The sequence below is a fragment of the Theropithecus gelada genome, chromosome 2 (assembly GCF_003255815.1).
Source record: "Theropithecus gelada isolate Dixy chromosome 2, Tgel_1.0, whole genome shotgun sequence".
NCBI lineage: Eukaryota > Metazoa > Chordata > Mammalia > Primates > Cercopithecidae > Theropithecus > Theropithecus gelada.
In genome coordinates this window covers 106736355-106747257 of record NC_037669.1, presented here as the reverse complement: position 1 = coordinate 106747257, position 10903 = coordinate 106736355, and the positions used below count along the sequence as shown (strand labels likewise).

At 42.7% G+C, this 10903-nt stretch overlaps 1 protein-coding gene across 2 annotated transcripts in view; it reads left to right on the top strand.

The window, feature by feature from the left end:
- Positions 1-10903, top strand: part of YEATS2 (YEATS domain containing 2) — a 115421-nt gene that overhangs the window by 87981 nt on the left and 16537 nt on the right. The window contains exons 20-22 of one of the 2 annotated variants that reach the window (XM_025376581.1): positions 1193-1369; positions 5910-6093; positions 8591-8959. In XM_025376581.1, the coding sequence (XP_025232366.1) occupies positions 1193-1369; positions 5910-6093; positions 8591-8595 (366 nt within the window). In that variant the 3' untranslated portion in view covers positions 8596-8959. Of the gene's footprint in view, positions 1-1192; positions 1370-5909; positions 6094-8590; positions 8960-10903 lie in introns of those variants that run through there. The other variant, XM_025376580.1, reaches the window with a different exon arrangement.

The following is a 10903-nucleotide window of genomic DNA, read 5'->3' as shown; positions in this document are numbered from 1 at the left end:
TTTTTTTTTTTTTTTTTTTTTTTCCTGAGGCGAAGTTTTGCTCTTGTTGCCCAGACTGGAGTGCAATGGCACGATCTCGGCTCACTGCAAACCTCCGCCTTCCAGGTTCGCGCGATTCTCCTGCCTTAGCCTCCAGGTAGCTGGAATTACAGGCATGCGCCACCACCCCCGGCTAATTTTGTATTTTTAGTAGAGATGGGGTTTCTCCATGTTGGTCAGGCTGGTCTCAAACTCCCGACCTCAGGTAGTTCGCCCGCCTCAGCCTCCCAAACTGCTGGATTATAGGCATGAGCCACCGCGCCCAGCCCAGTTCTATCACTCTTAAAACATTCCCTGGTTCAGGCACTGTAGCTCATGCCTGTAATCCCAGTACCTTGAAGGTCTGAGGCAGGAGGATCACTTAAGCCCAGGAATTTGAGACCAGCCTGGGTGACATAGGGACACCTTGTCTCTACCCAAAAAAAAAAAAATTAAAGGCCAGGTCTGGTGGCTAATGCCTGTAATCCCAGCACTCTTTGGAGGCTGAGGCGGGTGGACCACGAGGTTAAGAGATCAAGGCCATCCTGGCCAGCATGGTGAAACCCTGTCTCTACTAAAAATACAAAAATTAGCTGGGCATGGTGGCGTGCACCTGTAGTCCCAGCAACTCCGGAGGCTGAGGCAGGAGAATTGCTTGAACCGGGGAGGCAGAGGTTGCAGTAAGCCAAGATTGCGCCACTGCACTCCAGCCCCCAAAAAAAAAAAAATAAGAAATACATAATTTGTAAGTGGTTCTCCAGTACTAAAATGCTAAGCCTATATCTAATTTAGAAGACCATTCACTTACCCATTTAAATCTGGCCCCGTCTAGGGTTGATTTTCACGTTTAAAGATTATACGTACATTTAAGAGTACGTTGTAATCAATTATTTTGAAAACAAGTGACCTATTATCTTTGAAGACACTGCTGCCAAATAGTAACTTGCAATTGCATTTCTTTACTTGTTCTATATTGGGGTAAAGGCATATTTATAAGTGAGAGGTCATAAAATTTGGAGCTTGTTAGAAAGGTGCATAAACACCTCATGTGGGTTCGATTGGTAAGACTTTCCTGGCTGGTCTCCAATTCTTGGGGCATATCTCAACTGTCAGTAAGGAATGAGTTATGTCTATTATCCCAGGCAACATATTTCTGCCCCTTTTGTTTCTGCAGGCAGCTCATGGAGGACAGGCATCTCTAATGAAAATATCCGATAGCACCTTGAAGACTGTGCCAGCCACCTCACAGCTCTCAAAGCCTGGAACCACAATGCTGAGAGTAGCAGGAGGGGTTATCACAACTGCCACTTCCCCAGCTGTGGCCCTCTCAGCAAATGGTCCTGCACAACAGGTGAGAAATAGCACGTCAGTAGAGAATCCTAATGAAACATGAAGGTGGTATAAATACACGGAAGATGTCCAGTAGGCACACCAGTGGGCCTTTTTAAAATACTGAACTATTGCTTTTTTTTAAAAAAAAAAAAAAAGAAATATTCACATACCATAGAAGTCCCCATTTTGTAGTATACAGTTCAGTAGTGCTTGTTACCATTCACATGGTTGTGCAGCTCTCATTACCATCATCTAATCCCAGAATATTTTATCCCAAAAAGAAGCCCAGTACCCATCAGCACTCACGCCCATTCCACCTTCTGTAGTTCTAGGCAACCGCTGACCTACTTTCTTTCTCTGGATTTGCCTATTTTAGACATTGCGTATAAAGGGAGTCATAGAACATGCCCTTTTGGGTCTCTTCTGGTGCTTAGCGTTACTTTTCAGAGTTCATCCATGTTGTGACTTGCATCAGTACTCCTTCCTTTTCGTGGCTGGATAATACCCAGTTTGATGGATATACCATATTTTGTTTACCCATTCATCAGTTGATGGGCACTGGAATTATTTTCTACTTTTTGAATAATGCTGTGGTGAATATTTGTCTACAGATTTTTGTATAAACACATTTCTATTTCTCTTGGCTGTATACCCAGGGATGGAATTGCTGGATTATATGGTAACTCTTTTTTTTCTTTTTTTTTTGAGATGGAGTCTTGCTCTTGTCGCCAGGCTGGAGTGCAGTGGCAAGATCTCAGCTTACTGCAACCTCCATCTCCCGGGTTCAAACAATTCCCCTGCCTCAGCCTCCTGAGTAGCTGGGACTACAGGCGCACACCACCACGTCTGGCTAATTTTTTGTATTTTAGTAGAGACAGGGTTTCACCGTGTTGGCCAGAGTGGTCTTGATCTCCTGACCTCATGATCCGCCTGCCTCAGCCTCCCAAAGTGCTGGGATTACAGGCGTGAGCCACTGCTCCCAGCGTACGGTAACATTTTCTGGAACTGCTAAACTGTTTTCCTAAGTGGCTACATCATTTTAGATTTCCACCAGCAATATACGAGGGTTCCAGTTTTTCCACAAACTCACCCAAACTTGTTCTTGTCCTTTTTTTTTTTTTTCATTATAGCCATTGTAGTGGGTGTAAACTAGTGTCTCACTGTGGTTTTGATTTGCAGTTCCCTGATAGTTAATGATATTGAGCATCTTTTCATGTATTTACTGGCTGTTTGTATATCTTTTATCCATTTACATCCTTTGCCCATTTTTTAGTTGGTTGTCTTTTAATCATTGAGGTATAGGAGTGCTTTATGTATTCTAGATATGTCTCTTACCAGATTTGCTGAGCTGTCTTTTCACTTACTGATAGTATTGAACCATGCCCAGCTAATTAAACCATGCCCACCACTGTGCCCAGCTAATTAAAAACAAAAGTTTCTAATTTTGGTTTTCATTCCTTTTTTTAAAAAATGTCAATTATGATGGGTCTGTAATCAGTGTAGATATTCACAGGGTACACGTGATGTTTTGATGCAGGCGTACAGCACGTAATAACCTCATCGGGGTCATTGGGATATCTGTCACTTCAAGCATTTATCTTTTTTTAAAACCAATTCTGCTCTTTGTTACTGTAAAATATATAAGAAATTATTGCGAATTTTGGTCACCCTGTTGTGCCATCAAATACTAGATCTTACTCATCCCTTCTAACTATATTTTTGTACCCATTAACCATCCCCACTTCCTCCCTCCCTGCTGCTGCCCTTCCCACCTTCTGGTAACCACCATTCTTCTCTGTCTTCATGAGTTCAGTTGTTTTCATTGTTAGCTCCCACACATGAGTGAGAACATGTGAAATGTATTTTTCTGTGCCTGGCTTATTTCACTTAACATAATGTCCTCCAGTTCTATCCATGTTGCAAATGACAGGATTTCATTCTTTCTTATGGCTGAATAATATTGCATCATGTATCTGTATCACATTTTCTTTATCATTCACCTGGTGGTGGACACTTAGGTTGATTCCAAATCTTGGCTGTTGTGAATAGTGCTGTAATAAACATGGGAGTGCAGATAGCTCTTCGTATACTAATCTCCTTTCTTTTGGGTACATACCTAGCAGTGGGATGTGGATCATATGGTATTTCTATTTTCAGTCTCTTGAGGACCCTCTGTATGTTCTCTATCGTGGTTGTGCTAACTTACATTCCCAGCAGCAGTGCACGAGGGTTCCCTCTTCTCCATATCCTCACCAGCCTGTCTTTTGGATGAAAGCCATTTTAACTGGGTGGGATGATTTCTCATTATAATTCTGATTCGTGTTTCTGTGGCAATTAATAATGTTGAACATTTTTTTATTTGCCTGTTGGGCCATTTATGTGTCTTCTTTTGAGAAATGTCTGTTCAGATCTGTTGCCCATTTTCAAATGAGATTATTTGACTTTTTTCTATAGAGTTGTTTGAGCTTCTTGTATATTCTCATTATTAATCCTTTGTCAGATGTGTATGTAGTTGGCCAGTATTTCCTCCCATTCTGTGGGTTGTGTCTTTGTTAATTGTTTTCTTTGCTGTGCAGAAGCTTTTTAACTTGATGTGATCCCATTTATACATTTTTGTTTTGGTTGCCTGTGCTTGTGGGGTATTGCTCAAGAAATCTTTGCCCAAACCAATGTCCTGGAGAGTTTCCCTAATGTTTTCTTGTAGTAGTTTCATAGTTTGATGTCTTAGATTTAAGTCTTCAATCCATTTTGATTGCATAGTGAGAGCTAGGTGGTCTAGTTACATTCTTCTGCATAAAGATATCCAGTTTTCCCAGCACAAGTTTTAATAAAAGTCCCAATTTACCTATTTTTCTTTTATTGCTTGTTCTTTTGATGTCACATCTGAAAAACCTTTGCCTAATCCAAAGCCACAAAATTCAAGCCTGTGTTTTCTTCTAAGAGTTTTATACATTTAGCTCTTATATTTAGGTTTCAGATTCATTTGGGTTAATTTTTTTTTTTTTTTTTTTTTTTTGCGATGGAGTCTCATTCTGTCGCCCAGGCTGGAGTGCAGTGGTACGATTTCAGCTCACTGCAACCTCTGCCTCCCGAATTGAAGCGATTCTCCTGCGTCAGCCTCGCAAGTAGCTGGGACTACAGGCACCCACCACCATGCCCAGCTAATTTTTTTTTTTTTTTTTTGTATTTTTAGTAGACATGAGATTTCACGGTGTTAGCCAGGATGGTCTTGATCTCCTGACCTCGTGATTCATCCACCTTGGCCTCCCATAGGCATAAGCCACCATGCCCAGCCACTCGAATTAATTTTTGTACATGGTGTGAGGTAGACACCAAACTTTATTCTTTTTTATGTAAATATCCAGTTGGCCTAGAAACATTTATTGAAAAACCATCTCTCAGCTGTCTTGGAAGCCCACAGACTTGAATGATGTGACTTGACTTCTCAAGCTTCATCTCCTGCAGCTGCTGCTTCTCCTCCTGTGCCTCTTCACGAGTCATACCACTGTGCTTTGCAGTTCCTTGAACATACAGTGTTCTTTCATGCCTCACCAACTTTCTACATACTCTCCTTTGCCAAGAAACCCTGGCATCTCTCCCTTTCTCTGTCTTGAATCTGGAAGATTCCCCTAAAGTGCCTGATGTTTTACCTGAAGCTGTTTCCTGTACCCTCCCCTTTCTATTCCTAGGCAGAAGCAGTACCTTTCTTCTTGGTTGTATTGGTGACATTTGCCTGTGCTTGCCATAGCATCATCATACTTAGGTGACTGTTTCCGTGGTAGCTTTTATCTCAGAGACTTAGCACTTAACCATTATGCCGGCCATGCAGTAGATGTTTGTTTAATGAAGTGACAGATTTTAAACATTGTCACGTATTCTTAATAAAGCTCATTTTTAGTCCATGTGTATATTCTGAGAATATGTCCTCCTAATTTTTTGGTGATGAAATTGCCTTTTATAAAGGGATATAGGCCAGGCGCAGTGGCTCACGCCTGTAATCCCAGCACTTTGGGAGGCTGAGGCGGGCGGATCACGAGGTCAGGAGATCGAGACCATCCTGGCGAACACAGTGAAACCCCATCTCTACTAAAAAAAATACAAAAAAATTAGCCGGGCGTGGTGGCGGGTACCTGTAGTCCCAGCTTCTAGGGAGGCTGAGGTAGGAGAATGGCGTGAACCCAGGAGGCAGTGGAGCTTGCAGTGAGAGGAGATCGCGCCACTGCACTCCAGCCTGGGTTACAGAGCGAGACTCTGTCTCAAAAAAAAATATATATATATATATAAAGGGATATAATAGGTGGTGAATTTTAAAAATATGATCACCCTATGATACTTCCTTGTTTTACGTTTTTTAAATTTTCTTGGTCCATGAAATGTAAAAGTACAGGAACCATTGAACTACAGAAGTAATCTTTTTTAAATGGTATGGCATTTACTAAGTAGTCACTAACACCTAATAGATGACACTTAGTGTGTGTGCTGTGTGGCCATCACTGCTCTTAGTCACTCACTCTACTTCCTTCCTGAATTGTGTTGTTTCTGGCACCATGGGTGAGTAGTCTGAGGGAATGGCTCCCATGTCTTCATCTACGGTCAGTTCTGTAACGAAAACTTCTGGGCAGCCGCAAGTGTGTGTGAGCCAGACCACCGTGGGAACCTGCAAGGCTGCCACCCCCACCGTTGTCAGCGCCACGTCCCTCGTGCCCACACCAAACCCCATCTCTGGGAAAGCCACCGTATCAGGTGAGTTTCATTGTGATATTATTTCTCTCTCTTTTCTGTCATAGGGCTAGAATATTTTTAGAGGATCTTGTTTGTTTGTTTGTTTGTTTGAGATAGCGTCTCACTCTCTTGCCAAAGCTAGAGTGCAATATCACAGTTTCTTGACTCACTGCAACCTCTGTCTTCCAGGCTCAAGCCATCCTCCCACCTGAGCCTCTTGAGTGTCTGGGACCACAGGCACACATCACACCCAGCTAATATTTTGTGTTTTTGGTAGAGATGGGGTTTCACCATGTTGTCCAGGCTGGTCTCGAACTCCTGAGCTCAGGTGATCCGCCCCCCTCGGCCTCCCAAAGTGCTGGGACTATAGGCGTGAGCCACTGTGCCCAGCTATTTTTTGGAGGGTCTTAAGCAATATTTTGTATAATAAATTGTTAAAAGTAATTAATCCAGCAGCATTTTTTGAACAGCTACTTTTCAGATAAATTATTTTTGTTTAAAAATCTACATATCAGATTTTGTCTGAGACTTTAAATTATCATTTGAAAGTTACTATTTGAATTTTTGAATGATATAAGAAAACCTTAGCCACGCAGAACCCTACTAGGTATTTTAGCTTTTTTTATAATGTAATTTTGCAGAGAGCCAGGAGTTTGCTTTCCTTAAAGTACTAATTTCTTTTTTCCTATAATCAGTGTTGAATAGAATTCACTATAAAATGTATAGCTTTGGCCGGGCGCGGTGGCTCAAGCCTGTAATCCCAGCACTTTGGGATGCCGAGACGGGCGGATCACGAGGTCAGAAGATCGAGACCATCCTGGCTAACACGGTGAAACCCCGTCTCTACTAAAAAATACAAAAAACTAGCCGGGCGAGGTGGCGGGCGCCTGTAGTCCCAGCTACTCGGGAGGCTGAGGCAGGAGAATGGCATAAACCCGGGAGGCGGAACTTGCAGTGAGCTGAGATCCGGCCACTGCACTCCAGCCTGGGCAACAGAGCGAGACTCCGTCTCAAAAAAAAAAAAAAAAAAAAAATGTATAGCTTTCTTTGCTTTCATAAACAAAGTACATAAAATATATCTTAGCCTTGGAGACTCCAAGTCATAATTTTTAACATTAGTTATTATGTTGGCTAGTGTTAGAATGATAGGCTGGAGATCCGGTAAGAGCTATGGTGTCTTTGTGCCTGCACTAGAGGGCCTCAGAAAAGTGTACCTTTTGCTTCTGAGTAACAGAGAGCACGCGTCCTGAGACCAGATGGGCTAGTGGAAGTGATTTGCTTCAGTTTCTCAGCTGTAAATGAGATTGATAATAATACCTACTTCATGAGGTCGAGAGGTTTAAATGGGTTAGTAATATATAATATATCTGTGCTTAGAATACTGTCTGGTGTATAGTGGCCATTATATAAACAATTGCCTCTGCCATTATCGTGTGTCATCGTTTTTGTTGTTAGTCCATAATCCTTTATCTGCAATTCTAAAATCCCAAAAGCTGTGAAAACCAAAGATTTTATTTTTTTAAATTTTACTTTAAGTTCTGGGATGCATGTGCAGAACGTCCAGGTTTGTTACATAAGTGTACATGTGCCATGGTGGTTTGCTGCACCTGTCAACCCATCATGTAGGTTTTAAGCCCTGCATACATTAGATATTTGTCCTAATGCTCTCCCTCCCCTTGCCCCGCACCCCCCGACAGGCCCCGGTATGTGATATTCCCCTCCCTGTGTCCAACTGTTCTCATTGTTCAGTTCCCACTTACGAGTGAGAACATGTGGTATTTGGTTTTCTGTTCTTGTGTTAGTTTGCTGATGAGAATGATGGTTTCCAGCTTCATCCATATCCCTGCAAAGGACATGAACTCATTCTTTTTTATGGCTGCAAGATTATATTGTATTGTATTATATTATTATTATTATTATTATTATTATTATTATTATTATTTTGATGGAGTCTTGCTCTGTCGCCCAGGCTGGAGTGCAGTGGCATGATCTCGGCTCACTGCAATCTCTGCCTCCCGGATTCAAGCAATTCTCCTGCCTCAGCTTCTCGAGTAGCTGGGATTAAAGGCACCTGCCATCATGCCTGGCTAATTTTTGTAGAGACAGGGTTTTACCAGGTTGGCCAGGCTGGTCTTGAACTCCTGACCTCAGGTGATCCACCTGCCTCGGCCTCCCAAAGTGCTGGGATTACAGGCATGAGCCACCATGCCTGGCCAGAGATTTTATTTTTTATAACTAATTTTGGGGCACAATTGGACCTCCATTGACAGCATGTTTATATTATTTAATGTGAATATTTGTGTGTTTTGCCATAGAATATTGATGTGTTTGATTACATCATACTGTCTCAGCTGCCAGAAAGCTGATAATATATACGGCTTTGCTTCTCAAACTTGAATGATCAGTTTTGGTTTTGTTTTTCTACGATCTGGTACAGATAGATACTTCTGTAAAATATAATTAAAATGTCGCAGCACTATCAAACTGTTAAAGTTTCTACTCTGTTATCTTGTTGCAGATTGATACCAGCCAGCATACGGCTGGCACTGGTCTACCGGAAAAACTGAATATCACCGAGATACACACACACGCACGCATGCACACACACGTGCAGACACACCCCTTACTGCCTTTGGATTAGAGGCTGTGGATGTTGTTATTACTATTATTACTTCATTCATATGTGGCTCCACACCAAGCCCCTCGTGTCTTGTTTTTTGGATAGAGAACAAAAAATTAAGGCTGATTATATTTTTCTCTTGATTTCTACCTCCCTGTTAAAATTGACCAACTTCTAGTATAGGGAGTGCTTGTTCTCTACTAACTGAATGTTTTATTTGAGGCCCTGTGTTGGACACTGGAGTAGAACTTGTAGAAATAAAAGGAATTATTATAATAATGAATGCCCTTCCCTTGTCTCTTTTCTGATCATGTTTTTGGCATGTAGTAGATGAAGTCTCCCTGCTGTAAATTCTAGTTTCCTAAGATGCTGCTGCTGCTAGAACTTTCCGTATCACATTTTCTTTCTTTCTTTTTTTGAGACGGAATTTTGTTCTCGTCGCCCAGGCTGGAATGCAGTGGAACAATCTTGGCTCACTGCAACCTCTGCCTTCTGAGTTCCAGCGATTCTCCTGTGTCAGCCTCTTGAGTAGCTGGGATTACAGGCATGTGCCACCACATCCCACTGATTTTTGTATTTTTAGTAGAGATGGGGTTTCACCATGTTGATCAGGCTGGTCTCGAACTCCCGACCTCAGGTGATCCACCCGCCTCGGCCTCCCAAAGTGCTAGGATTACAGGCGTGAGCCACTGCACCCAGCCCACATTTTCATAAAAGGATCAAACTGTTTCCTACTTATAACTAGCAGTTTTTCAATTAAGTTTTTTGTGTGCATCATAAACTGCGTTAAACAAGGTCTCGTTGGGACAGAAGCTGCATGAGCAAGGGAGAGAGCACGAGAAGATTCCATCAGAGCACACAGGGCCTGTGTGGGGTGTTGGAACTTTGACTCTGGGGGAAGCCACTGAAGGGTTTTAAGCTAAGGTGGAATATGATCTGCCTTACCTTTTAACAGGATCATTGGTGTAGTATTGACAGTAAGCTCTGGGGCACGAGGTGGAAGCAGGGAATGGACCAGGAAGTAGATACTAAGAAAGAAAATTTAGTGATGTATTAGGGAGCTCTGGCCAGACAAGGATCTTTCCCAGAAGTGAAGAGCATGAACTGCCAGTTTCAAAAGGAACAGGGTAAAGAAATTGAAAATTTCAGAAATTACATTATCATTGAGCTTCTCAGTGGCAGTGCTAGAAGCTAGCATACTACTGCTTTTCAAAATGCAAGAACATTACTTTTAGTCTAGAATTCTCTAGTTAAGGAGATCATTACAGAGTGAGAGTAAAACTATTTCTGACAGGCAAAGTTTGAAATGTATTTCCTGTGTACCCTCTCCAAAGACATTCCTGAAATATGGGATGGGGTTAGTCCCAGTCAGCTGTTGTAAGGTGAAAATATTTTTTTTTTTTTTGAGACGGAGTTGCGCTCTGTCACCCAGGCTGGAGTGCAGTGGTGCGATCTTGGCTTACTGCAAGCTCTGCCTCCCGGGTTCACACCATTCTCCTGCCTCAGCCTCCCAAGTAGCTGGGACTATAGGCACCTGCCACCATGCCCAGCTAATTTTTTGTAGTTGTAGTAGAGACAGGGTTCCAGTGTTAGCCAGGATGGTCTTCATCTCCTGACCTCATGATCTGCCTACTTTGGCCTCCGAAAGTGCTGGGATTACAGGCGTGAGCCACCACACCTGGCCGTAAGGTGAAAATATTCTAAATGGAAAAAAATGCATGACTGGCCGGGGACTGTGGCTCACTGCCACTGCCCAGCATCACAAGAGAGGTACAGTTTCTGCTGAGTGCCTGTGACTTTCATACCATGCCAAAGTAAAAAACTCCAATCAACCATTGTAAGAGAATATCTGTATAGGGAAGAAAGGGTATATAAGTGCCTTAAAGGGGGAACTTTTTATACCTTTTCTGGGCCCCATCTAGGGGCTAGATTTGACTTTGACTCTGGGGGAAGCCACTGAAGACCCCATCTAGGGGCCAGGTGCTGTGGCTTACAACTGTAATCTCAGCAGTTTGGGAGGCCAAGGCAAGCGGATCGCTTGAGGCTGGGAGTTTGAGACAAGCCTGGGCAATGCTGCAAGACCCCATCTCTTAAAAAAAAAATTAGCTGGGTGTGGTAGTTGTGCCTGTAGTCCCAGCTACTCGGGAGGCTGAGGTGGGAGGATCACTTGACCCTAGGAGGTCGAGGTTGCAGTGAGCCATGATCACTCGC